This window comes from Hylobates moloch, unplaced genomic scaffold (assembly GCF_009828535.3).
Source record: "Hylobates moloch isolate HMO894 unplaced genomic scaffold, HMol_V3 SCAFFOLD_6, whole genome shotgun sequence".
NCBI classification, from domain to species: Eukaryota; Metazoa; Chordata; class Mammalia; order Primates; family Hylobatidae; genus Hylobates; species Hylobates moloch.
This window is the reverse complement of record NW_026652281.1, coordinates 80,709,299-80,735,546: the sequence shown is the minus strand read 5'-3', so window position 1 is coordinate 80,735,546 and position 26,248 is coordinate 80,709,299. Positions and strand designations below refer to the sequence as shown.

The following is a 26,248-nucleotide window of genomic DNA, read 5'->3' as shown; positions in this document are numbered from 1 at the left end:
AGCGGGAGTCACAGGCCGACCGACCGAGGGACCAGCCGCCCGACGGACTGGCCACTGCATCCTTGCCCGCAGTCTCGGGCGCCTGCCCAGCCGTCAGTCCGCGCTCGCCCCGCCCCTCAGGCCCCGCCCGATACGACCCGCCCCTTCTTTCGCATTGCGGGATGGCTGGAGGCTGGCACCGTGGCCCCTGCGCCCCACGTGGGGCCCTTTCTGGGCTGGGGGGGCGGGGAGGCACATCCAGAGACGACTCTCCCCCCTCCCCCGGCCCCCGGCTGATTTGCTGTGCCACTGGGAGGGTTCGGGGGTGGCTGAGCTGAGAGGGCTCCGGGAAGGAGTGACGTCAGGGTGAGTGGGAGCCCAGGAAGGAGCGAGTAGGAGAGAGGGAGCGAGAGCCAGGCAGGACCGCAGGGTCGGGGCTAGTGAGGAGCGAGGGCAAGGAGAGAGCAGTGAGGCCGGAGAGAAAGAAGCTGCCACGGAGGAAGACAGGCTGCGGGCTCCCGGGACTGCAGGTCCAGGCAGGGTAGGAACCGCTGCCCAGGGGAGCTAGGAGGAAGCGGGGAGAGAAAGCGAGCGAAAAGCGGGGGTGGGGAGGAAAGGGGGAGACTGAGGTGGGAGAGAGAAGCAGAGCGAGAGAGAGGAGTCTGCTGGAAGGAGAAAGAAGAGGGTGAGGAGGCGACAGAGGGAGAGGGGGAAGAAGAGGTAGAAGGAGAGAGAAGGGGGAGAGTAAGGAGAGAAGAGGGTTAGAGGCGCATGAAGGAGGGGAGAGGGAGCTTCAGCGTGGAGAGAGGACCGCGGAAGGAGAGAGAGAGAGCCCAGAGTGGACTGTGGCAGGGAAACAGTCAAGCGGGGAGCCAGGGGGTAGCCATGGAAGGGACAGGTGGGGAGCTGGGGGGACAGGGGAACTGGGGTCCGGAGGACGCCCCAGGCCTCTTGGCCAGGGCCTCCCTGATCACGCTCCCGTGGCCACTACCCCTGGCCTCCTCGGCCCTCACCTTGCTCTTCGGGGCCCTCACTTCCCTGTTCCTCTGGTACTGCTACCGCCTGGGCTCCCAAGACGTGCAGGCCCTAGGGGCTGGGAGCCGGGCTGGGGGTGTTCGTGGTGGGCCTGTGGGATGCTCGGAGGCCGGCGGGCCAAGCCCAAAGGGTCCTGGGGATCCCGGGGAAGGACCTAGGACGGAAGGCCTAGTGAGCCGGCGGCTTCGGGCCTACGCAAGGCGCTACTCCTGGGCTGGGATGGGTAGAGTGAGGCGGGCAGCTCACGGTGGCCCAGGCCCTGGGAGAGGGCCAGGGGTCCTAGGTATTCAGCGCCCAGGCCTGCTTTTCCTACCAGACCTGCCTTCAGCCCCCTTTGTGCCGCGGGACGCCCAGCGGCACGACGTGGAGCTCCTGGAGGGCAGCTTCCCTGCCATTTTGCGGGACTTCGGGGCTGTGAGCTGGGACTTCTCAGGGACTACCCCTCCGCCTCGGGGCTGGTCCCCACCTCTGGCCCCCGGGTGCTACCAGCTCCTGCTGTACCAAGCAGGCCGGTGCCAACCCAGCAACTGCCGCCGGTGCCCGGGGGCCTATCGGGCACTGAGGGGGCTTCGAAGCTTTATGAGTGCCAACACCTTCGGCAATGCCGGCTTTTCCGTTCTCCTGCCTGGGGCCCGGCTCGAGGGCCGCTGTGGGCCCACCAATGCCCGGGTCAGATGCCATCTGGGTAAGTAGCTGCCGCCTGCTGACAACCTCCTTGCCTCCATGATTCCCCCCCCAGACCCTTCTTTCCACCAGAGCTGTCTGCTCTATGGTTCTCATTGTGCCTCTCTTCTTCCATGGATCCCTGTTGCCACCCACAGCAGCATTTCCTGAGCCTCGGTTATCTGCACACCATCTTCATAAGCTTTGCCGTGGTCATTCCCACCTGTACTGCGTTTCTTCACCTTGGCTCTCCCCCCGACCTTTTGTTCTACGTATTTAAAAGAAATATTTATAGCACTATCATCAGTATCACTTGCTCTAAATAGTACTCATAAAAAGCCTGGACAACACAGTGAGACCCTGTCTCTACAAATAATAAAACAATTAGCCGGGCGCGGTGGCCCATGCCTATGGTCCCAGCTACTGGAGAGGCTGAGGTGGGAGGTTCACTTGAGCTCAGCAGTTTGAGGCTGCAGTGAGCTGAGATTTTGCTACTGCACTCCAGCCTGGGTGACAAGAAAGTACTCATAAACACAAGCTGAAATTTAAAAAAGAAAGCTTTCAACAGTCTAGAACATTCTAGTTAAGTGCTCTAGTCTCTCCGATCCTGAAGCTTTCTTTTTTTTTTTTTTTTTTTTTTTTTTTTTGAGACAGGGTCTCGCTCTGTCACCAGGCTGAGTGCAGTGGCACAAACATGGCTCACTACAGCCTTGACCTCCTGAGATCAAAGGATCCTCTCACCTCAGCCTCCTGAGTAGCTGGGATCACAGGTGCCCACCACCGTGCTTGGCTGATTTTTAAAAAATTTGTGTAGGCCGGGCACGGTGGCTCACGCCTGTAATCCCAGCACTTTGGGAGGCTGAGGCAGGCGGATCACCTGAGGTTGGGAGTTCGAGACCAGCTGACCAACATGGAGAAACCCCGTCTCTACTAAAATTACAGAAAATTAGCTGGGTGTGGTGGCGCATGCCTGTAATCCCAGCTACTCGGGAGGCCGAGGCAGGAGAATCACTTGAACTCAGGAGGTGGAGGTTGCAGTGAGCCGAGATCACAACATTGCACTCCAGCCTGGGCACCAAGAGCGAAACTTCATCTCAAAAAAAAGAAAAAAAAATTGTGTAAAGACAGGCTGGACCCGAACTCCTGGGATCAAGTGATCCTCCTGCCTTGGCCTCCCAAAGTGCTGAGATTAGGGGTGTGAGCCATCACACCTGGCACTTTTTGATGTCTTAAAGACTGGAAGAAAATGGAAAAGGAAATAATCTTCTGTTATTCCATGCCATGACCTTGTTTTGCCCCTAATCATCTCCTGTGCTGCCAGCTGGATGTGTCCTACACTTCAGGGCACACTGGCCTCAGGATCAGTTCCCAATCCTTCCTCTCTTCCCTCTCTCTGTGCTCTAAATCATGAAAGCCTTCTGGCCAATCCTGACAGATGCCACATGTGCTATTCTTTTCAACCTAGAATCCCCTTCCCCCGTACCACCTCCTGGAAAACTCCTACTCAGCCTTCAGGACTCAAGTTTTCAAGTGCCACACTTCCTCTGGGATGCCTTCCTGTTCCCCCATCAGTTGAGTTGGCTGCGCACTTTCCACACTGCACTCAGCCATGTGGTCCTTGGGCCAGGATCATCTTTAATCTTATACCTCTCGGTGAGACAGCGCCCATCACACAGTAAGCTCTTGAGTCAAACTGTCAGAAAGCCCAGGAGGAAAAGCCATTTCCTCCAGGAAACCTTCTCTTTTCTCTAAAATGAGAGGTTGCTGCCAGGTGCCGTGGCTCATCCCTGAAATACCAGCACTTTGGGAGGCCGAAGCAGGAGGATTGCTTGAGGCCAAGAGTTCAAGACCAGCGCTGTCTGTATAAGAATAAAATAAAATAAAATAAAGTAAAATAAAATAATGGGTCTAGCCAGATGCAGTGGCTCACACCTGTAATCCCAGCATTTTGGGAGGCTGAGGTAGGCAGATCACTTGAGCTCAGGGGTTCGAGACCAGCCTGGCCAACATGGTGAAACCCCGTCTCTACTAAAAATACAGAAATTAGCCAGGCGTGGTGGCGGGCAGCTGTAATCCCAGCTACTGGGGAGGCTGAGGCAGGAGAATTGCTTGAACCTGCAAGGCGGAGGTTGCAGTGAGCCAAGATCATTCCACTGTACTCCAACCTGGAGACAGAGCAAGACTACATCTCCAAAAAAGAAAAAAAAATTAAAAAAATTAACCCTGCATTGTGGCACATGCCTGTAATCCCAGCAGCTACTCTGGAGGCTGAGAGGAGGCAGAGTGACTGATCACCCATTGCACTCACCTGGTGACAGGAGATTTTTCTCAAAAAAAAAAAAGGCAAGGTGTGCTCAAAAATTAGCCGGGCAAGGTGGCGGGTGCCTGTAGTCCCAGCTACGCGGGAGGCTGAGGCAGGAGAATGGTGTGAACCCCGGGGGGCGGAGCCTGCAGTGAGCCGAGATTGCACCACTGCACTTCATTCAGCCTGGGTGAAAGCGCGAGACTCCGTCTCAAAAAAAAAAAAAAAAAAAAAGGTGGGTCACACTACCCACAGCAGCGTTTCCCTAATCTCCTAGCACTTCCCTCCTCCAGGACTGTATTGTAATTATACTGTGGCCACTTTCTGGAAAGAAAGGAGGACGACCACAAAACCTGGCATTTAAGACACTTAGAGCTGCTAACTGACTGGCCAGGATGGGCCCCTGGGATGGAGGCAGGAGTGCTGGATGCCCGCGTCTCTTCTTACAGGCCTAAAGATCCCTCCTGGCTGTGAGCTGGTGGTCGGCGGTGAGCCCCAGTGCTGGGCTGAGGGGCACTGTCTACTGGTGGACGACTCTTTTCTACACACAGTGGCTCACAATGGTAACGGGGTGCCCATTCTGCAGGGGGGATGAGGGACTCAGGAGCAAAGGAGCGTTGACTAGAGGGCAGCAGAATCAGGCCCAATGGACTTCCTGTCCTACCACCACCATCTTCCAGCTGCATGACCTTGAACAAAACACATAACTTCTCCAATGCCCCAGGACCACCACCTTCTTCATCAAGTGACTGCAAGGATTAAATGAGATAATATTACGTGCACAGAAAAGCTGTTACCAGCACAGGACTCTGGGTTCCTGTCCTACCTCTTGCACTTGGGCAAAGGACTTAACCTCCTTATGCCTCTGTTGCTTTGTATAAAATAGGGATAATTATGGTAATACCACAGTTTGTTTTGATGATTAAGAGTTGATACATATCGGCCGGGCACGGTGGCTCACGCCTGTAATCCCAGCACTTTGGGAGGCTGAGGTGGGCGGATCACCTGAGGCCAGGAGTTTGAGACCAGTCTGGCCAACATGGTGAAACCCCGTCTCTACTAAAAATACAACACCACACCGGGTGTGGTGGTGAGCACCTGAAATCCCAGCTACTAGGGAGACTGAGGCACGAGAATTGCTTGAACCTGGGAGGCAGAGGTTGTAGTGAGCCGAAATTGCGCCACTGCACTCCAGCCTGGTGACAGAGCAAGACTCCATCTCAAAAAAAAAAAAGATTTGATACATTTAAAGGGTTAGAACAAGGCCTGCCATTTATTTACTGTTTGCTTTTATGGTGTTTGGTGAGTGCTCTGGTGTGCAAGTACCTAATGTCAGCGGCTCTGCTGTTCCTGTCCCATGTGCCCTAGGCTCCCCCGAAGATGGGCCTCGAGTGGTCTTCATCGTGGACCTCTGGCACCCCAACGTGGCAGGGGCTGAGCGCCAGGCCCTCGACTTTGTCTTCGCACCAGACCCTTGAAGGAAGGTGCTCCCTTCACACACCCGGGCTGGAGAGACACTGCGCTCAGGGACGGCTTGATGGTAGCCAGGACCTCCTCTCTACTGCGGGGGGTGGGCGGGGGCGGAGGATGGGAACTGGCTAGTGAGCACTGAAATATAAATTCTGAATCCTCTCCTAACTCCTGACTACTTCCTTCCCAGGGAGAGGCTGGGGCAGGGCCTTATGGCTTCTCCTGGTACAACCAAACCGGTACCTCTTTTTTTTTTTTTGTAGAGTCAGGGTCTTGCTTTGTTGCCCAGGCTGGTCTTGAACTCCTGGGCTCAAGTGATCCTTCTGCCTCAACCTCCTAAGTAGTTGGGATTACACGTGTGAGCCACCACGCCCGGCTAGATACCTCCTAACACAGGCATCTCCCCGTCCCTCTCCCCAGGAGCCAGCACCAGTTCCTCAACTTAACTTTATTTCAATAATTTAATAGAAAATTAAAATAATAAATAATATGAAACAGACTGAGAACGCTGAGCTGGGCAGGCCCAGGCCAGTCTAGTACAAAGTTAAGGAGGTAGGGAGGATGGTGGGGAGGAGGAGGTGGACTATCCTGCACGACGCGGGAGGCGGCTCAGACTGTGGTGATATTAGGAAGGGCCGCACACTTTGGCATGGACGATGCACTAAAAAAAGAGAAAGGGAATTCTAAATCCCTCTTAACCAGCTGGAGAGGGAAGGATGCAGGGCCAGGGTGGGGACAAGTGTTGGCTTCGGAAGGCTCTGAGCGGTGGGGCCAGAATGTACCATGTTGTTAGCAATGGGGTCGGGATGGGTGGAGAAGGGCCAAAGTGAGCTGTGCCATGCAATGAAGGGACAGAGGAGGACCCGCGACTTGGCCAGCAGAGCCGGGGCAAAGGTCTGGGAAGGGGAGGGAAAGAGAGAGGGACTGGGTCCCAAGGCAAGAGGAAAGCAGGGGGAGGGTCAGAGGTCAGTCCTTGAAGACAATTTGTTGGCCATGAGGACGCTCGTCGTGGGTGATGTGGCGCCGGACATGGATCCTGCGGACACGGTGCTCTCGGTTCTCTTCATCCTCCCCGCGGCCACCCCCACCAGCTCCAGCTGCTCCCCCTGTGGCCTCCAGGAGGGCTGGGTCTGGGCCCCGGGGAGTCTCGTAGATGAGGATGTTCAGGGTCTCCTCAAAGATCCGGGCCTCTGGAAATTCCACCTGCAAAAGGCCAGCCGGCCCCAGCTCCTTCCTTCTGGTGCAGTCTGGCAGGGCCATCCCCCTACCTACGGCCCCTGCACCGACACACCTCCTAGCCCTGCAGTCAGGTCCTTAGGCCTGGCCTGACCTCTCTGCCACTCCTTTACTCAGCAAAGTCATACTTCAAGGCTCAGCTCTGAAGTCAGGCAGGCAGAATTATTTCTCTCCTTCATCTCCTTCCTTGCCTAGTTTCTTGGTATATTTTTTCTTTTGACAAATGCTGAGTGAGTGCAGTGCACCAGGTATTGTTCTAGGCACTGCAAAAATAGCAGTGAACAAAACAAGGGTCCTGTCCTCAGGAAGTTACATTCTAGTGGGAGGACTCAGTAATACACTTAAGAAAATATAAACTAGCCTGGTGCAGTGGCTCACGCCTGTAATCCCAGCACTTTGGGAAGCCAAGGTGGGAGGACAGCTTGAGGCCAGGAGTTTGAGTCTAGTCTGGGCAACATGGTGTAACCCCATCTCTACCAAAAATACAAAAAATTAGCTAAGTGTGGTGGCCCACACCTGTGTTCCCAGCTACTTGGGAGGCTGAGGTGGGAGGATCACCTGAGCATAGGAGGCGGAAGTTGCAGTGAGCTGAGATTGCACCACTGTACTCCAACCTGGGTGACAGTGAGACCCCATCTCAAAAAAATAAATAAATAAATAAATAAAATAAAATATAAATGCAGTCAAATGATGATGTTTAGGAAAAGATATAAGCTGGGTGTGATGTCTCCTGACTGTAATCCCAGCATATTGGGAGGCTAAGGCAGGAGCATCGTTAGAGCCTAGGAGTTCAAGTTCAAAGCCAGCCTGGGCAATGTAGCAAGACCTCATCTATTAAAAAAAAAGAGAGAGAGAGAGAGATACATCAGGAAAAATGAATGTGATAGCCAGAGCCAGGAGTGTTACAACTTTAAGAGGGACTCCAGGGAAGGCCTCGCTGAGGTGATATTTGACCAAAGGAGTGGGGGAGGGGACAAGGCACACAGAGCAGAAAGAGCAGCCTGGGGAGGGCCAGGGCCAGCATGAGAGCTGTGGGACAGGAGTGCACCCAGTGTCTTACTGGAAGATCAAAAGGGAGGCCAATGCAATTGAGGCAGAGATGAGAGGGAGTGGAAAGGGATGAAGTCGAAGAGGTGACTGGGGTGTTCCCTTATGTGGCCTTGGAAGCATCTAACACAGCTCTTAGCAAACTGGTTTTTTTATTTTTTATTTATTTTTATTTTTATTTTTTATTTTTTCCTGAGACAGAGTCTTGCTCTGTCACCCAGGCTGGAGCGCAATGGTGCAATCTCAGCTCACTGCAACCTCCGCTTCCCAAGTTCAAGCGATTTTCCTGCTTCAGCCTCCCAAGTAGCTGTGATTACAGGCATGTGCCACTATGCCCGGCTAATTTTTGGATTTTTAGTAGAGACAGGGTTTCACCATGTTGTACAGCCTGGTCTCGAACTCCTGACCTCATGATCTGCCCGCCTCAGCCTCCCAAAGTGCTGGAATTACAGGTGTGAGCCACCATGCCCAGCCTTTTTTTTTTTTTTTTTTTTTAATCGTTGTTTGTTTGTTTCTAAGACAAGATCTCACTCTGTTGCCTAGGCTGGAGTGCAGTGGTGTGATCATGTATCCCTGCAGCCTCGACCTCCTGGGCTCAAGTGATCCTCCCACCTCACCCTCCCGAGTACCTGGGTGTACCACTATGCCCGGTTAATTTTTTTTTATTTTTTGTAGAGATGGGGTCTTGCTATGTTGCCCAGGCTGGCCTCAAACTCCTGGCCTTAATGGTCCCCTGCCTCAGCCTCCTAAAGTGTTGGGATTACAGGTGTGAGCCATGCACTCTAATTATTGATTCATCTTCCTATCTTCCCAATTACAGAGGATGTTTCTTGGAAGTTGGGTCACTGATTCATTCATTCATTCAATAAATGTTTCCTAGCTTCCACTGTGTGAAAAGGGCCCAGCTAACGGGAGATAGGAAAGAAAAAGACATGACCCTGCCCTCAAGGAACTAACACCTCGCTGCTGATGCAAACCCCCTCCCCTTCCCAACACATGATAAAACACTGTCTTTAGCTATGAAGGGAGTATGACCAACTTTGGGGTTGCTGGATTGAAAGTTCATGAGTGAAAGTGACCCAAAGAAAGTGATGCTTAGCTTGAGTCTTAAGATTAAGCACAAGTTCATTAGGCAGATAGAAGGAAAGAATTCCAAGCGGCAACAGTGTGTGCAGAGGTAAGAGGTGTGAAATAGCACTGAGTGCTTAGAGACTTGTGATGACTGTGGTGTACCTGAGGCATGTGGCTCATAGTAAGCTCGGAAGGGACCAGATGAGGAAGGGCTTGTATTTTGCTCAGCACTTCATTCCCCTTGATTTCCAGCCCGGTACAGTACTTAGCACAGAGCAGGGGCTTGGGGAATATCTGCTGATGATTGCCACATTAATGACTCAGGATCTACAAACTCAGAGGATGTTCTAAGAGACATTTGATCCTGAGGTTTTAAGAATCTATTTTTGGCAATGGGCCTTTCTGAGTTTCCTTTTTTTTTTTTTTTTAATTAGAGTTGGGGCCTCACTCTGTCTCCCAGGATGGAGTGCAGTGGCATGATCATAGCTCTCTGCTGCCTCAAATTCCTAGGTGGCTCACACCTATAATCCAAGCACTTTGGGAGGCCGAGGAGGGCGGATCACTTGAGGTCAGGGGTTCAGTACCAGCCTGACCAACATGGTGAAGTCTCTACTAAAGAGACTTCTCTACTACATTTAGTCTCTACTAAAAATACAAAACTAGCCGGGCATGGAGGCGGGCGCCTGTAGTCCCAGCTACTTGGGAGGCTGAGGCAGGAGAATCACTTGAATCTGGGAGGCGGAGGTTAAGTGAGCTGAGATCATGCCATTGCACTGCAGCTTGGGCAACAGAGTGAGACTCTGTTTTAAAAAAAAAAAAAAAAAAGGCTGGGAGCAGTGGCTCACACTTGTAATCCCAGCACTTTGGGAGGCTGAGACAGGTGGATCATGAGGTCAAGAGATTGAGACCATCCTGGCCAACATGGTGAAACCCCGTCTCTACTAAAAATACAAAAATTAGCTGGGCATGGTGGCACGTGCCTGTAGTCCTAGCTACTGGGGAGGCTGAGGCAGGAGAATCGCTTGAACCTGGGAGGTGGAGGTTGCAGCGAGCAGAGATTGTGCCACTGCACTCCAGCCTGGTGACAGAGCGAGACTCCATCTCAAAAAATAATAATAAAAAATAAAAAAATTACTGGGCTCAAGCAATCCTCCTGCCTTAGCCTCCAGAGTAGCTGGGATTACAGGTGCATGCCATCATGCCACCAAGCCACCAAACCTGGCTAAATTTTTTGACTTCTTACAGAAATCAGGTCCCACTATGTTGCCCAGGCTGGTCTCAAACTCCTGGGCTCAAGTGATCCTCCTGCCTTGGCTTCCCAGAGTCCTGGGATTACAGGTGTAAGCCACTATGCCTCGCCCCTTCTGAGTTTCTAATGGCAACTATGGACCTCCTATACAGAAAAATGCATACACCCCCATTTCAGGAGTTGCAAACAGCCTTGAAACCCATCCAATAGGCCTAGGCTAAGCACCCTTCTCTAACCCATGACCCCCATTTCACAGAGAAAGAGACCCACAGGGATAGGGTAGCTTGCCCAGTGTTGTGCACTCCAGACCCCAGGATCTGGCTCCTGCCTCCTGGTGGTGGGCTCCTTCCCCTGCCAACCTGCTTTTGTCCAGGGTCCTGGTCCTGGCCACCCCCAGCCCCCCATGTAGGCTCTGGAGCCCGTCTGACCTTGGTCTGCTTCTTCTCCGTAGCATAGACAATGGAGGTGCAGCACACCTCTGCGATTTTGCGGCCCTGCCCGTAGAAAGACCAGCAGCAGATCTCGTCCCCCAGGACATCCTTGAGGAAGAGTAGCCGCCCGTGGAAGCGCAGGGCCAGCTTGTCGAACAGCTCGATGTTCTTAAGTAGGTTGTCATCTGACGTGCTGGGGACCAGGGGACCAGGAGGCCTCAGTGCAGTTGGCACCCCTCCCTCTGTACCCCCAGAACATGGGCCTGGATGCATTCCCAGTCCTCTGCTCCTGCCCAGGGCTTTGGTGCTCAACAGGGAGCCTCCTCCGCCCCTGGGGCCAGGCTAAACGGGTCTCAGAAGGGAAGCCACATGCGCTGAGCAAATCCCAGCACAGCACAGCACAGCACAGCAGCTCCCGTGCGAGACCTGGAGCCAGGCCGCCTCCCCGGGGGTCCTGATGTCCCCATTTTTTAACTGGGTGACACTAGGCAAGTTACTTCACCTCTTGGTGTCTCGACCTCCTCATCTGTAAAATGGAGCTCACAACAGTACTGACCTCAAGGGGGAGGACTCTGCCAGTTCCTAGAGAGAGAGCACTTGGGACAGGCTCGCCATTATCACTTCGTCCTCACCCAAACCCATTTACTGATGACTGAGCTGAAGCTGAGAAGCAGAAAGGACCTGCCCAGAGTGCCAGGGGTAAGAGGCGAAGCCGAATCTGCGAGCAGGCACAGATGTTCTTGTAGGCCCCCTGTGCAGCCGTGGCCCTCGCCTTGGGCAGGAGCAGGGCTGTGCTGCATCCCAGGGTCCCGCCCAGTGCCCCGCACCCCGGCGGTCACCTGGTGTAGGAGTACTTGTTGTTACTGCGGTTGTGCAGGAGCTTCACCACGGGCTGGCGGGGGAGAGAGGATGGACGAGAGGGGTGAGGCTGCAGGGAGAGGGAGAGGCCCCCCCAGTGAGCCTCCACCCTGCAGGGCTTGGGGGCCTCACCTTGGAGGTGCTGGCCAGGAGCTGCTGCTCCTCCCGGGGAGATGTCACCATGGGGATGAGGCACAGCGGGGACAGCGTCTCCCTTTTTTGCTGGGGAAGAAGCGGAAGGTGGTTAACAGCACAACCAAAGGCCACGTACTCCCCCACTTAAAAGCCTTCAAAAGCTGGTTGGGAACAACTCCAGACTCCTCAGTGGTCCGCAGGGCTCTGCAGGCTCCAAGCTGCCGACCTCTCTGCCACTCTCCCTTTGCTTGCTGGGCCTTGGTCCCACGGACACCTTGCTGCTTCACACATCCAGCTCGTGCCCACCCCGGCCACTGGCTGTGCCCCTGCCCGGGATGCTTCTTTGCTCAGCTGTCAGCATGGCGGGTCTGTCATGCCATTCAGATCGAAGCTCACACAGTGCCTCCTCAGGGCCAGCCCTCCCCAGCCCTCCTGGCTAAAACAGCCTCCTCTACATCCTGCCTTTTGTGTTATCAGTTTTCTTTTTCTTTTTTCTTTTTTTGAGACAGAGTTTCACTCTTGTTGCCCAGGCTGGAGTGCAATGGCACCATCTCGGCTCACTGCAACCTCTGTCTCCCAGGTTAAAGCAATTCTCCTGCCTCAGCCTCCTGAGTAGCTGGGATTACAGGCATGTGCCACCATGCCCAGCTAATTTTGCATTTTTAGTAGAGACGGGGGTTTCTCCGTGTTGGTCAGGCTGGTCTCGAACTCCTGACCTCAGGTGATCAGCCCGCCTCAGCCTCCCAAAGTGCTGGGATTACAGGCATGAGCCACTGCACCTGGCCTATCAGTTCATTTTCTACACAGCGGTTAGTGCCTGACTTTTTCTAACTTTTTGTATTTGTTTATGATCTGTCTCTTCCCACCTAGGAATAACTACCTAGTATACAGCTGATGCGCTGTATTTGTTGAATGAACATATTTGTAGAGTGAATGAACTTCACTGGGTGGGATGACGTTGGAGAAAGAAATCAGAAACAAACACATGGGCTTCTTTCTCTTCTGTCTTCTAGAATCTTCATGCCAAAATCCCTCTCACTTCTCCCAACCTTGAAAACTCAATGCGCAATTCTAATACAAATTCCAGATTTGTTTTTTGTAGAAACTCATAAGACTCTCTAAAATTAACATAGAAGAATAAAAGTCTACAATTACTTAGGCCATTTTTTTTTTTTTTTTTTTTTTTGAGACAAGGTCTTGCTGTCATCCAGGCTGGGTGCAGTGGCGTGATCACAGCTTACAGCAGCCTTGACCTCCTGGGCTCAAGCCATCCTCCCAAACTTAGGTCAGTTTTTAAAAAGAGCAAAGAGGAAAGGCCAACCCTGCCAGATATTAAGATAGGCTGCAAAGCCACGACAGTGAGAAGGGTATCAGTTCAGGCACAGAAACAAAAATACCTGAGAAACACAACAGTGTGATCAGAAACAGACCACCGTGTATATGAGAACTGGTATTTTTAAAAAGACACCACAAATGTGCGAGAGGAATTACGGAGTATGAATTCATTATCACTGTGTAACAAACTGCCCCCAATTTACCAGCTTAAATTAACAATATTTATTACTTCTGTTTCTGAGGGTCAGGAACTCAGCAGTGGCTCGGCTGGGTGACTCTGGCATGGGGTCTCTTCTGAGGCTGTGGCCAAGATGTCAGTGGGGCTGTGGGCATCTAAAGGCATGACCGCCCCTAGAGGATGCATTCTGAGAAAGCTTGTTCATGTGGCTGGCAAGTTTGCACTAGCTGCTTGCAGGAAACAACAAATCCCTGCCACGTAGATCTCTCCACAGGGTTGCTTGAGTATCCTCACAGCATGGCAACTGGCTTCTCCAGAGCAAATAATTCCAGAGAAGGCAAGGTGGAAGCCTCGTTGTCTTTTTTATTTTTGAGATGGAGTCTCACTGCGTCGCCCAGGCTGGAGTGCAGTGGCGTGATATCGGCTCACTGCAACCTCCGCCTCCCAGGTTGAAGCGGTTTTCCTGCCTCAACCACCCAAGTAGCTGGGATTACTGAGGTGTGCCATCACGCCCAACTAATTTTTGTATTTTTAGTAGAGACAGCGTTTCACCATGTTGGTCAGGCTGGTCTCAAACTCCCGACCTCAGGTGATCCACTCGCCTCAGCCTCCCAAAGTGCTGGGATTACAGACGTGAGCCACAGTGCCAGGCCCCTCCATTGTCTTTTATGACGTAGGTCTGTTGGTCCTATCCAGTGAGGAAGGAGATGACGCACGGGAACGAGCACCAGGGGATGAGAATCATCAGGCTGCCTTGGCAGCTGGCTCCATAGGCCACCGCTGGCCCTCAGTGATTTCCCCCCTCCCACATGCCAAATATACTCACCACCTCCCAGGATCCCCCATCATCCCATTACAGCATCAGCTCAAAGTACAGAATCTCATCATCTCAGTCAGGTCCAGGTGGGGATGTGGCTCTAGCAGGCAGTTCCTTAACTATGGCTCCTTAAGTGCATTTCTTTTTTTTTTTGAAATGGAGTCTTGCTCTGTCTCCCAAGCTGGAGTGCAGTGGCACCATCTCACCTCACTGAAAACTCTGCCTCCCAGGTTTAAGTGATTCTCCTGCCTCAGCATCCCAAGTAGCTGGGAATACAGGCATGCACCACCACCCCGGCTAATTTTCTTTAGTAGAGATGGGATTTCACCATGTTGGCCAGGCTGGTCTTGAACTCCTGACCTCAAGTGATCCACCTCCCTTGGCCTCCCAAAGTGTTGGGATTACAGGTTTGAGCCACTGCATCCAGCCCTTAAGTGCATTTCCTATCTGCAGACCTGTGAGCTAAAGAGACAGGTCATCTCCACACTCCCAGTGTGCAGTGGTAGAGGCAGGCACAGGATAACCAGTAAGGACACTCTTGCTCAAAAGCAGGGGAAGCCGGGTGTGGTAGCGTGTGCCTGACATCCCAGCTACTCGGGAGGCCAAGGTAGGAGGATTATTTGAGCCCAGGAGTTCAAGACCAGCCTGGGCAACATAGCAAGACTCTGTCTCAAAAAAAAAAAAAAAAATGGGGCAGGGGACAGGAGGCACATATAAGTCACACATATAAGTCACTGGTCTGTAGAAATTCTGTAATCCAGTTGGAGAAATGCTAGAACTCTTTGATGCCTACTCCTGTTCATGAATGATTCTCCATGGCTCTCCCTGAGTCGTTCCACCTCTTCCATGAAAGATGTTTGCAGCTCCACAGTTTCATCTGCCTGCTTCCTGCCTGTAGAAGTTTGGGTGTGCAAAGGCGTCTTGTCCTTTTGCACTGGCTCTGTCCCTTTCAGTCCAAGCTGGCAGTGTCTCTGCCAATATAATTCTCTTCATAACTTATTGGGTATCTTGCATGTCTTAGGGTTTACTACATTAGAAAAAAGCCACACCTAGAAATCTCTGCAAGTGGCCAGGCACAGTGGCTCACGCCTGTAATCCCAGCACTTTGGGAGGCTGAGGCGGGTGGATCACCTGAGGTCAAGAGTTAGAGACTAGTCTGACCAACATGGTGAAACCCCATCTCTACTAAAAATACAAAAATTAGCTGGGCGTGGTGGTGGGCACCTGTAATCCCATCTACTCGAGAGGCTGAGACAGGAGAATCGCTTGAACCCAGGAGGAGGAGGTTGCAGTGAGCTATCTAAAAAAAAAAAAAGAAAAAGAAAAAAGAAAATCTCTGCAAGATAAGCCCTTCTCTACTTTGGGCTTGTGCTGAGATGCTGAGAGACAACACCTTTAACCTTCTCAGAAGCGTGATTATTATTTGATTTGACTGGAAGTTCCCTCTGAAGCATCTTGTTGGTATTTCTGAGGTCTTAACAAAGGACTTTTTCATCACATCCTCAGCTTGACCTTTAGACCACATTTCCCTGTATTTAATGCCTTGTATTTAATCTTTGCATGGAAGCCATTTGTTAATTTTAACATCACTTGTTATCTGGAAAGGCTGGGAATTTTCAAACCCAACAATTTCAGGCTCCTTTTCACTTAAGTGGTTTTTTCTTTAACTTACTCTCTCCTCTTCAATTTTACTATAAGCAGCAAGAAGCTAGGTGGCACCTTCAACATTCTGTCTGGAAAGCTCCTTAGCTAGACCATCCGTTCATTAGGTATATTTCCTACCCTCCACACTAATGCAGGAGACAGTGTTGCTAAACTTTCTGCCGCTACACAAGGATCTCCTTTCCATCAGTTTCCAATAGCATTTTCCTAACTGTTCTTTAAGCCCTTATTGCAGCTGTCTTACAGGTCACTGGACTCTTATTAACAGACTTTCTTACCTTTTTTCTTTTAATTTTTTTAGAGACAAGTTCTCACTATATTGCCCAGGCTGGTCTCGAACTCCTGAACTCAAGTGATCCTCCCACTGTGGCCTCCAAAAGTTATGGTATTACAAGCGTGAGCCACTGTGCCCAGCCAATACTTTTTAACACTCCTTAAGCTTTTACTAACAATCTCCTCAAAGTCCTTCCATCTTCTTCCCACTTCTCAGTTGTAAAGTTACTTCTACATTCGAGGTTTCTGTTATGGCAGACCCCCATTCCAGAAACCAAAGTCTGTTCTCTGTTACTGGGTAACAAATTACTACAAACTCAGCAGCTTAAAACAACAGCCGAGGTGTGGTGGCTCATGCCTGTAATCTCAGCATTTTGGGAGGCCAAGGCTGGAGGACTGCTTGAAGTCAGGAGTTCGAGACCAGCCTGGCCGACATAGCAAGACTCCATCTCTATTTAAAAATAAATAAATAAAAATAAACATTATCTCACAGTTTCTGTGGGTCAGGAATTTGGGATGGGCTTAGTTGGGTGGACCTGGCCCAGAGTCTGTCATGAAGCTGCAGTATGGATTTTGGCTAGGGCTGCAGTCATCGGAAGGTTTGCCTGGGCCTAGAAGCTCTGCTTCTGAGACAGGTCACCAGTATGGCAGGGAGTCTGTCCTTGCTGTCAGCAGGGGCTTCAGTTGCTCACCAAGTGGACCTCTGCCTAGGGATGCCTGAGTGTCCTCGCATAGCATTCACATAGAGTGAGTGATCCCAAAGAGAGGCAGAAGCTGTAATGTCTTTTATGACCTAGCTTCAAAGTCACATGCTGTCATTTCTGCAATGTCCTATTGGTCATACACAAGGGTCTCCTTGGTGAGGAACTGAAAAGGTCTGCCCTATTTGGTGTGGGAGGGGACTAAACAAGAGCCTGGAAACCAGGAGGCAAGAACCCCTGGTGGCTGTCTTGGGTGCTGGCTACCTCTGGACTGTTTAATATCTGGCACTGGGAAAACTACCTCACCCTATGGAAGACAAAAATGAGCTAAATCCCTTCACAATCATATTTACAAAAGTGAGTTCCATTTAGATTAAAATACCCATATATGAAAAAAAATCCATATTTAAAACTATAGGCCAGGTATGGTGGCTCACGCCTGTAATCCCAGCACTTTGGGAGGCCGAAGTGGGCAGATCGCTTGAGCTCAGGAGTTTGAGACCAGCCTGACCAACATGGCGAAACCCCCTTTCTACAAAAAATACAAAAATTAGCCGGGTGTGGTGGCTCACGCTTGTAATCCCAGCACTTTGGGAGACCAAGGCGGGCGGATCACGAGGTCAGGAGTTCGAGACCAGTCTGGCCAACATGGTGAACCCCATCTCTGCTAAAACACAAAAATTAGCCGGGCATGGTGGTGCACGCCTGTAATCCCAGCTACTCAGGAGGCTGGGGCAGGAGAATCGCTTGAACCCGAGAGACAGAGGTTGCAGTGAGCCAAGATCATGCCATCGCACTCCAGTCTGGGCAATAGAGTGAGCCTCCGTTTAGAAAAAAAAAAAAAGAAAAAAAAATCAGCCAGGCGTCATGGTGCACGCCTGTAATCGCAGCTACTCGGGAGGCTGAGACATGAAAATCGTTTGAACCTGGGAGGTGGAGGTTGCAGTGAGCCGAGATGACACCATTGAACTCTAACCTGGGCGACAGATCAAGACTCTGCCTCAAAAAATAAAAATAAAACTATAAAGCTCACAAGAAATAGAAAATCAGAAAAACATTTTTAAACAAGACCATAAGGATACAGCACTAGGCAAAAAATGGTGAGGAATTGGACTACATCAAAATCAAGAATTTTTCAAGTTGACAATGGAAAGCATGACTTTACAAATAATCTCATGTAATAATGTTGAAGAGAAAAGACTTACAGGTATTCTGTGGCACAAATGTAATTACTGGTTCAGGTAAGGATTATCAATTTGTGTGTCATTGATAGGTAACTGCCTTAATACAGTGGCCAAATAATACCATATGCATTATTTTATAGTTAGCAACAAGGAAATGTAACAATGATAGAGAAATCAAACCACCATCCCCTAGATCCAGGGGCCAATTATGAAGGTCATTAATGACGAGTCATATTAACAATATTACAGGTTGCTTGATGTGGCCCAACGTGAAATACATACATAATATTACCTAAAATGTATTCTAAACAAAATGTCTAATATCAGTCATTTTATTTATTTTATTATTTATTTATTTTGAGACAGAGTCTTGCTCTGTTGACCAGGCTGGAGTGCAGTGGTGCAACCTTGACTCACTGCAACCTCTGCCTCCCAGGTTCAAATAATTCTTCTGCCTCAGCCTCCTGAGTAACTGGGACTACAGGCACTCACCACCACTCCCAGCTAATTTTTGTAATTTTTATTTATTTATTTATTTATTTTTTTTTTTGAGACAGAGTCTCGCACTGTTGCCCAGGCTGGAGTGCAGTGGCGTGATCTCGGCTCACTGCAACCTCCGCCTCCCAGGTTCAAGTGATTCTCCTGCCTCAGCCTCCTGAGTAGCTGGGATTACAGATGCCCACCACCAGGCCTGGCTAATTTTTTTGTATTTTTAGTAGAGACAGGGTTTCACCATGTTGGCCAGGCTGGTCTTGAACTCCTGACCTCGTGATCCACCTGCCTCAGCCTCCCAAAGTGCTGGGATTACAGGCATGTGCCACCGCACCTGGCATAATTTTTGTATTTTTAATAGAGATGGGGTTTCACCATGCTGACCAGGCTGGTCTCAAACTCCTGACCTCAAGTGATCCACTTGCCTTGGCCTCCCAAAGTGCTGGGATTATAGGTGTGAGCCACCGTGCCCACCCAATATCAGTCATTTAAAATCTACAGTCTGGTTTACAGGAAATTAAGGATAAGGCTGGGTAATAAACCACATGATACCGGGAGTAAACAACCAGGCAAAGTTGGAAAGCAGGTCATTGTGCAGGACAACTGGCAGTGTCTTTAACAGGCCAGCATCGGGAGGAAAAAGGGACTCCTTAGATTGTAATAAAGTAATGCTTATGGTATTATTTGGCCACTGTATTAAGGCAGTTACCTATCAATGATAATCCTTACCTGAACCAGTAATTACATTCATGCCATAGAATACCCATAACTCTTATCATCTTTTCAACATTATTACATGAGACTATTTATAAAGTCATGCTTTCCATTGTCAACTTGCAGATAACCAGACGCAACGTGAAGATCTAGACTGGAACCTGGTTTGATGAACCAGCTGTAAAAATACATTTCTGGAACAACTGGAGAAACCGGAGTATGCCCTAGACTGGATATTAAATAAAAATTTATTGACATGTAAAGATGGCAATTATTAACAACAACAAAAGACAGATTATAAAACATTTCATACAACATGATTGTATTTTGGCAAGCAAACACACACACGCACACACATACTCTCACACAGGAAACGACCTGGAAGAATATTTGGTGCTTTTATTTTTTAGGTTATTTGTGTTTCTTAAATTTCTACAATTAATAAATACTGCTTTAAAGTAATAAATGGTTATTTGTAATTTTAAAAAATCAAGGACTTCCATTCAACGCTAGATGCCACAAGCAGGTGACATTCTAAGAAAAAATATTGGCGGTATCTACATTGACTAGAAATTTTTATCTAGAACAGACTTTTTCAACTGAAGTTCCTCATCTGAATCTCAAAAACCAGCAAATATGGCCGGGCACGGTGGCTCACACCTGAATCCCAGCACTTTGGGAGGCCAAGGCAGGTGGATCACTTGAGGTCAGGAGTTCGAGACCAGCCTGGCCAACATGGCGAAACTCCATCTCTACCAAAAATACGATAAAATTAGCCGGGCATTGTGGTGCACACATGTAGTCCCAGCTACTCAGGAAGCTGAGGCAGGAGAATCACTTGAACCCCAGAGAGGGAGGTTGCAGTGAGGCAAGATCGCGCCACTGCACTCCACCCTGGGCGACAGAGCAAGACTCCACCTCAAAAAAAGAAAAACAAAAACAAAAAAACAGCAAATAATTCGAGTGTTTTCTGAACTTTGCTGAGAACAGTAGGTAAATAGTCCCATGTTACAGGCTTAGAGGTTAATTTGTTATGTATAATCCATGCCCCAGGGCATGTATAAGACATACCCATACGTAGTAGGGCTTAATTATCCTTAGGAACTAAACTAAAATATGCAAAGATCTCCTGCTAAGCAACATGAAAAACAAAAAAGCAGAAAATCTGGTAAAGAACATGAATAAGCAATTCACAGGAAGGGAAACAAAAAAACAATAGTGAGTATATGAAAAGATGCTGAACCTCATTAGTAATCAGAGGCATGCAAATGAAAATGAGATCATGCTACGCTCGTCGGATTGGCAAAATTAGAAAGCTGGATGATGCCATGTTTTGATGAGGACATGCAGAAATGGGATCTCTTATGCACTGCTCATTATGAAGATAAAGTACTATAACCATTCGGGAGAGCAATTAGATGATATTTACTAAAACGCCGTTTGCAGGTGTCCTGTTATCCAGCAATTCTACTCCCAGCTACAATCACAGGAGACTGGCACAGAATCAGAAGGGAGCATGTACCAGGATGCTCATGGTGACACGGTTTGTAGGGGCAGGAACTGGAAGGCAATCTAGGTCTCCAACCTCAGGGGAATGTATGAACAAAATATGGTGAATGAACACCATAGATTTCTCTGCAGCTGTTAGAAGCAAAGAACTAGATGTACTTGGAGCAGCATGAATAGATCTTGAAAAAAAGTGCTGAATTTAAAAAACACAATGCAACAGAAACGGATTCACAGTTTCAATGCCATTTATGGACATTTAAAATGCACACATATGCAGAACAATGCTTTAGCTTTTTGAGCATATGTATCAAAACATTAAAATTGGATGGGTGCCCCTGGGGAAAAGGAAAGTAGGCAGGGGATTGGGAATGAAGGGAAAGAAATAAAATTAAAAGACAAAAGGTTTGCATAGACCAATACTGATGAAGTGCCACACACTGAGGAGTGTGCTGAGCTGTGTGAGGTGTTGAGGGAACCTGGAAAGGAGAGAGCAGGAGTACAGAAAAGTACTGCCCTTGGGAGGCTGAAGGTCAGATAGTCAGCTAGCCTGGGGTCAAATCTGAGCTCTGCTGCTTCCCAGCTCTTTGACCTTGGATGCGTCATGCAAGCTCCCTCGAATTTCTTTTTATGTCAAACAAGGGTACAAGACGTATACACAAGCAGATAGCAGAATTGCTCCTGACACACAGTGGGTACATGATAACATTAGTAAATTTAAAACTACAGGCCGGGTACGGTGGCTCACGCCTGTAATCCCAGCACTTTGGGGGGCCAAGGCAGATGGATCACTTGAGGTCAGGAGTTCGAGACCAGCCCGGCAAACATGGTGAAACTCCGTCTCTACTAAAAACACAAAAAAGTAGCAAAGCGTGGTGGCAGGCACCTGTAATTCCAGCTACTTGGGAGGCTGAGGCAGGAGAATTGCTTGAACCTGGGAGGCAGAGGTTGCGGTGAGCCAAGATCACGCCATTGCACTCCAGCCTGGGCGACAGAGAGACTCTGTCTCAAAACAAGACAAAACAAAACAAAACAAAAATGCTACAGAGCAGGAATGCACTTCCAAGATCTAGTACAATGAATGTTTCTCAAATGCAAGTGGTAATTTATTAATGGGTCATGAAATAAGTAATGGGTCCCAAACAGCATTAAAAAGAAAGAAGATTATCAGAGTACATTTCACTAAAAGTATCTTTTTATAGAACTGTTATTTCAGTTTTATATAATGAGTACTAAAATGCATTTTTTCCCTGTGGCAGGCAATCCAAAAGTTTGAAAAACATGGATATTGTCCAAAGGAGTTCTACACCTTTGGGTTTCAAGAACCAGTAAGTATTCCCTGAGACAAAAGTTGTTCAGGGAGGCCACCTTTTAATCTATAAAGGGCATTCGAAAAGAAACTTTTATAATCTCCTCTTACAATTGTAACATAAAAGAAAAGACATTTTTAACATTGTAAAAATAGAACAGAATAACAGGCTTTATGTAAAACTCACTACTTTGTACTTCTTTTTCTCCCTTCCCTATCTTTCGGAACCCGAGGACAGAATCCCAGAGGTAGGAATGGACTCACTGAAGGTCACTGAGTCAGCTGTGACAGAGGTGACACGGAACCGTTATGTCCTGGCTTCACTTTCCAAGCTCTACTCCTCAGAACCCTAACGGGTCCACAAAAGTGGAGCCCAGCAGGTGGGGTCTCTAGAATCCCCAACCCTGTTTTACTGGGAGTGGCCCTGCTTCTGTGAGATTTCATCTGAATAAAGAATTTCACTGTTTAAAAAAAAAAAAAAAATTACAAAGCCCCTGGGGGGCAGAAGCCATGGGAGAATGCTGCCTCCCAGGATAGGGCCAGATCGCAGAGGTTATTATATTTCAATTTAAATTTAGATGTTTTTCCCTAGTGACATGAGGGAGCTATTTAGGATTTCTGAGCAAGAGAGAGAATAGATAGGGGTTGTGTTTGAAGATAATTACTCAGGTGCGAGTGTAACAGCTGGACTGGCTGCATAGGAACAGTGGAAAGCAGAGAGCAGCTATTTAACCATTGCAAAGGCCCTGGCATGAGGTTGGGGTGGGGGTACTGCCTGAGGCAGCAGGGATGCAGAAGATGGCACCTCAAATTCTCTGGGGTTATGGCCAGTCAGAGCCAGGCTCTCCAAGCCATACCCCATATCTCCTTTTTTCTGCCCTAATACCTGCTTGGGCAGCTCTCCCAGGAACATAGGCACGGGGACTCGGAAGGCCCTCACCTGCAGCGCCAGCTGGCAGTCCTCTATCAGGCCCTGCACCAGGTAGTAGCGTGCTTCGCCCAGCAGCTCCCCCAGTTCTCTGGTGCTCTCCGGCAGTGGCACAGACCCATCCCGCAGGTAATTGAGGATTGTACCAAAGTGACGGCCGCTCCGGTCAATCAGCACCCAACCTGGTGGGGTGGGGAGAGGCAGGGGGAAAGATGGCTTTGCTATGGGACCTGGAGCTACTAAATTAAAAAAAAAATTTTGTAGAGATGGAGTCTCACTATGTTGCCCAGACTGGTCTTGAACTCCTGGGCTCAAGTGATCCTCCCATCTCGGCCTCCCAAGTACTTGGATTATAGGTGTGAGCCACCAAACCTGGCCACAATTATAAGAAAAAAGGATTCCAGCCAGGCGCGGTGGCTCATGCCTGTAATCCCAGCACTTTAGGAGGCTGAGGCAGGCAGATCACCTGAGGTCAGGAGTCTGAGACTAGCCTGACCAACACGGAGAAACCTCATCTCTACTAAAAATACAAAATTAGCTGGGCTTGGTGGCACATGCCAGCTACTCGGGAGGGCAAGGCAGGAGAATCACTTGAACCTGGGAGGTGGAGTTTGCAGTGAGCTGAGATCGCACCACTGCACTCCAGCCTGGGCAATAAGAGGGAAACTCCGTCTCAAAACAAAAAAAAAAAAAAAAAAGAAAAGTAAAGTAAAGTAAAGAAAAGAAGGCCAGGCACAGTGACTGATGCCTGTAATCCCAGCACTTTGGGAGGCTGAGGTGGGCAGATCACCTGAGGTCAGGAGTTCGAGACCAGCCTGACCAACATGGAGAAACCCCGTCTTTACTAAAAACACAAAATTAGCCGGGAGTGGTGGCGCATGCCTGTAATCCCAGCTACTCAAGAGGCTGAGGCAGGAGAATTGCTTGAACCTGGGAGGTGGAGGTTGCGGTGAGCCGAGATCATGCCATTGCACTCCAGCCTGGGCAACAAGAGTGAAACTCCATCTCGAAAAAAAAAAAGAAAAGAAAAGAAAAGAAAAAGGATTCCAAAGCCACAAAAAAAGTCTGAATATTGATCTGTCTCAAACCTGTGCCACAGCCAAGAAATCTCTTTAAAACATCTCCAGCGAGTTCTCCCTTACGTTTTTATACATATTCAGCCAGAGAATTAATTCATCCATATCTGGTCTACAGTCAGAAGGCTCTCACCATGAGAAAGTTCTTGCAGAATTACCTTATCAATAAACTGCTAACCCCCAAAGTTAATTGTCACCATCCTATTTAATTAAAATGTCCACCTCCCCTCTGTCCAGTTCACTGCCATTTTAACTTTTATATTCTTCATAGAACTTACTATCAAAAAAAGAAAAAAGAAAGAACTTACTACTATCTGCAATTGCATATGCATATACATTTTGTTTACTTGCTTATTGGTCTTCTGATCTCCCACTTCCCTAAAAAAGGGGAATTTCCGTAATTTTGTCAGGTTCATTTACCTATCTCCAGCACTAACTGATATTTTACAAATACTTATTGGACAAATGAATTCTTCCTTTTTTTTTTTTTTTGAGACAGAGTCTCTGTCGCCCAGGCTGGAGTGCAGTGGCGCCGTCTCGGCTCACTGCAACCTCCGCCTCCCAGGTTCAAGCGATTCTCCTGTCTCAGCCTCCCAAGTAGCTGGGCTACAGGCGCACACCACCACGCCAGGCTAATTTTTGTATTTTTAGTAGAGATGGGGTTTCGCCATATTGGTCAGGCTGGTCTTGAACTCCTGACCTCAGGTGATCCACCGCCTCGGCCTCCCAAAGTGCTGGGATTAAAGGCGTGAGCCACCGCACTTGGCCGAATTCTTCACCTCTGATACTTGAAGGCAGATCTCCGCCTCCCAAATTTTTATTCTCCTGCACTCACAGTCCTCGTTAACCCTTCCCTTAAGACTCTCCCACTCCCAAACTCCAAAACTTCAAAGTCTCACTTGGGCACGAAGGGTCCAAACTTGAATGCAACACTCCAAGAAGGTAAGGTTCACCTGCCAAGGAGACCTGTCCACCCCTCCACTCTGGTGTCCCTGGCAAACCCAAAGCAGCCTCCTTCTGCAATGTGTATATACAGGTGGATTCCTAGAGTGTACAGGGACCTGTGTCAGGGGAACACAGAGACAGACAAGATCTCCCAGCTCTCCTGGCTGGCTGTTAGCAGTTCTGAAGCAGAGTGGGAAACAAAAGGCTGGGCAGTCGGAAGAAACTGATGAAGGCTGCCAGGAGTAGTACTGCAGGCAGCAGGGCTGGTTCCCAAGTCTTGAGCTAAGGGGTGAAGGGTGGGAGAGGTGGTCATGAGGATTATGAACTGACACGTTCAATCACTTACCACAGCGCCTGGCAGAGTTAGGGGTTCCGTAACTGTTGGTTATTGCTGGGGGTAAAGGATTGGGGGAGGAGAAGAGAAATTATGAATGAGAAAGGGGAGGAGATGGGATGTGGGGGCTGGAGGGAGCTGAGAATGAGTTGACTGGACAGTAGCGGGCAGAGAGAAGGGGCATGAGGAGCCCCGGTGGTGAGAGACTGCGGGGAACGGGAGTTGGGGGTCTGGGGATGGGGGCACGGTAGGGGCGCCGCTCGTACCTCCGGCATCGGTCAGCACCTCCACGCGGCCGCTGAACATGGCCTTGAGCATGGTGTCCTGTCCCGTGAGGGTGCGCAGCGTGGTGTAGTGCAACGAGCCGCCCACGTTCAGCTTCACGTATTTGCTGTTCGGGGTCAGCGGCTTGAGACCGTAGGCGGCGGGGCCAGGCTCGAGACCCGAGGGCTTGGGGGCTTCCAGGGACGGGGCCGCGGCGGCCGCCGGGCCCGAGGCCTCCGCCGACATGCCGGGTAGCAGCGGCAGACGGCGATCTCAGGCTCTCTCCGCGCCCTGCGGCCTGCTCCCGAAGACCCTCGGCCGGCCCCCAGCCCTCGAGCCAGACCGCTCGGCGCACACGCCCACTCACCGCAGCTACTCGGCGAGACCGGCCCTCCGCCCCATCTCGCTCGCACCACCCGGAAGCCGGCGCCGAGCAGCTGCGCAGGGGCTGCGAGTATGGAGCATGCGCAGTGGGCTTGCTGGGGGAACCGGTGGAAGTTTGGCTTGTGGCCTGAGGGTTCCCCGGGCGGGTAGACGTGCGCTCCCCTCTGGTCTCGAGTCCCCAAGACCAGATCGAGGATGCGGCCGACCCCCTGTCCGATGTGGAAAGCGAAGTCTCCGCCTCGTGATTGGGTCTCTGCTGTCAGAGAGCTTCACGAGCTTGAAGGGAAACAGACCGAGAGGTCTGGGCATTGGGCAGTTTTCCCGCCTCCCAGCCCCGCGCACTGAGCAGACCGTGACGAAAACTGCGAACAAAGCGCGGAGGGAAGCTCTTAAAGGAGGCCAAAGCGGCCGGGCGCTGTGGCTCACACCTGTAACCCCAGCCTGTAAGCCTAGCTACTCGGGAGGCCGAGGCAGAAGGAGCGCTTGAAGCCAGTAGTTGGAAGCTGCAGTAATCCGTGATCGGACCACTGCACTCCAGCCTGGGCAACATAACGTCCTTTAAAAAAAAACAAAAAACAGAGGCCAAAAGGGGTAGCACTGGTGCCCGGGCACCAAGGATGGAAGGCCTCTCTGAGGAGGTGATGCGGAGCTGAAGCTGGGAAGCGGATGT

At 50.0% G+C, this 26,248-nt stretch overlaps 2 protein-coding genes across 7 annotated transcripts; one reads left to right on the top strand and one right to left on the bottom strand.

Annotated features, from left to right (window-relative positions):
* The first annotated feature begins 169 nt into the window (after positions 1–169).
* Positions 170–22,104, top strand: ASPHD1 (aspartate beta-hydroxylase domain containing 1). Of its 3 annotated transcripts, XR_004248561.2 has the most exons (5): positions 170–1,699; positions 4,429–4,542; positions 5,348–5,519; positions 21,598–21,666; positions 21,881–22,104. XR_004248561.2 is itself a non-coding variant. In XM_032155790.2 (3 exons), the coding sequence occupies exons 1-3, from the start codon at positions 751–753 to the stop codon at positions 5,455–5,457; spliced, it is 1,173 nt and encodes a 390-aa protein (XP_032011681.1). In that variant the 5' UTR covers positions 170–750; the 3' UTR covers positions 5,458–5,701. The 3 variants fall into 3 exon arrangements, 1 of the variants encoding a protein (XP_032011681.1); XR_004248560.2 differs by lacking the exons at positions 21,598–21,666; positions 21,881–22,104 and adding an exon at positions 18,959–19,101; XM_032155790.2 differs by lacking the exons at positions 21,598–21,666; positions 21,881–22,104 and having other exon boundaries at positions 5,348–5,701.
* Positions 5,883–25,883, bottom strand: KCTD13 (potassium channel tetramerization domain containing 13). Of its 4 annotated transcripts, none has more exons than XM_058440901.1 (7): positions 25,197–25,880; positions 24,943–24,987; positions 22,588–22,757; positions 11,474–11,563; positions 11,323–11,375; positions 10,481–10,676; positions 5,883–6,110 (listed from the first exon to the last, which is right to left on the bottom strand). In XM_058440901.1, the coding sequence occupies exons 1-7, from the start codon at positions 25,438–25,440 to the stop codon at positions 6,075–6,077; spliced, it is 834 nt and encodes a 277-aa protein (XP_058296884.1). In that variant the 5' UTR covers positions 25,441–25,880; the 3' UTR covers positions 5,883–6,074. The 4 variants fall into 4 exon arrangements, with proteins under 4 accessions (XP_058296884.1, XP_032011690.1, XP_032011691.1 ...); XM_032155799.2 differs by having other exon boundaries at positions 5,883–6,652; positions 25,197–25,845; XM_032155800.2 differs by lacking the exon at positions 24,943–24,987 and having other exon boundaries at positions 5,883–6,652; positions 25,197–25,821.
* Between the last annotated feature and the right edge of the window lie 365 nt (positions 25,884–26,248).

Excerpts from the sequence above, each read along its gene's own strand:
- ASPHD1 (XM_032155790.2), top strand. The coding sequence starts at position 751 with ATGAAGGAGGGGAGAGGGAGCTTCAGCGTGGAGAGAGGACCGCGGAAG. Across the intron at positions 1,700-4,428 it reads CCGGGTCAGATGCCATCTGG|GCCTAAAGATCCCTCCTGGC; the intron begins GTAAGTAGCTGC and ends CTCTTCTTACAG. Across the intron at positions 4,543-5,347 it reads ACACACAGTGGCTCACAATG|GCTCCCCCGAAGATGGGCCT; the intron begins GTAACGGGGTGC and ends CATGTGCCCTAG.
- KCTD13 (XM_032155799.2), bottom strand. The coding sequence starts at position 25,440 with ATGTCGGCGGAGGCCTCGGGCCCGGCGGCCGCCGCGGCCCCGTCCCTG. Across the intron at positions 10,677-11,322 it reads AACAAGTACTCCTACACCAG|CACGTCAGATGACAACCTAC; the intron begins GTGACCGCCGGG and ends CCTGGTCCCCAG. Across the intron at positions 6,653-10,480 it reads CGGAGAAGAAGCAGACCAAG|GTGGAATTTCCAGAGGCCCG; the intron begins GTCAGACGGGCT and ends GGCCTTTTGCAG.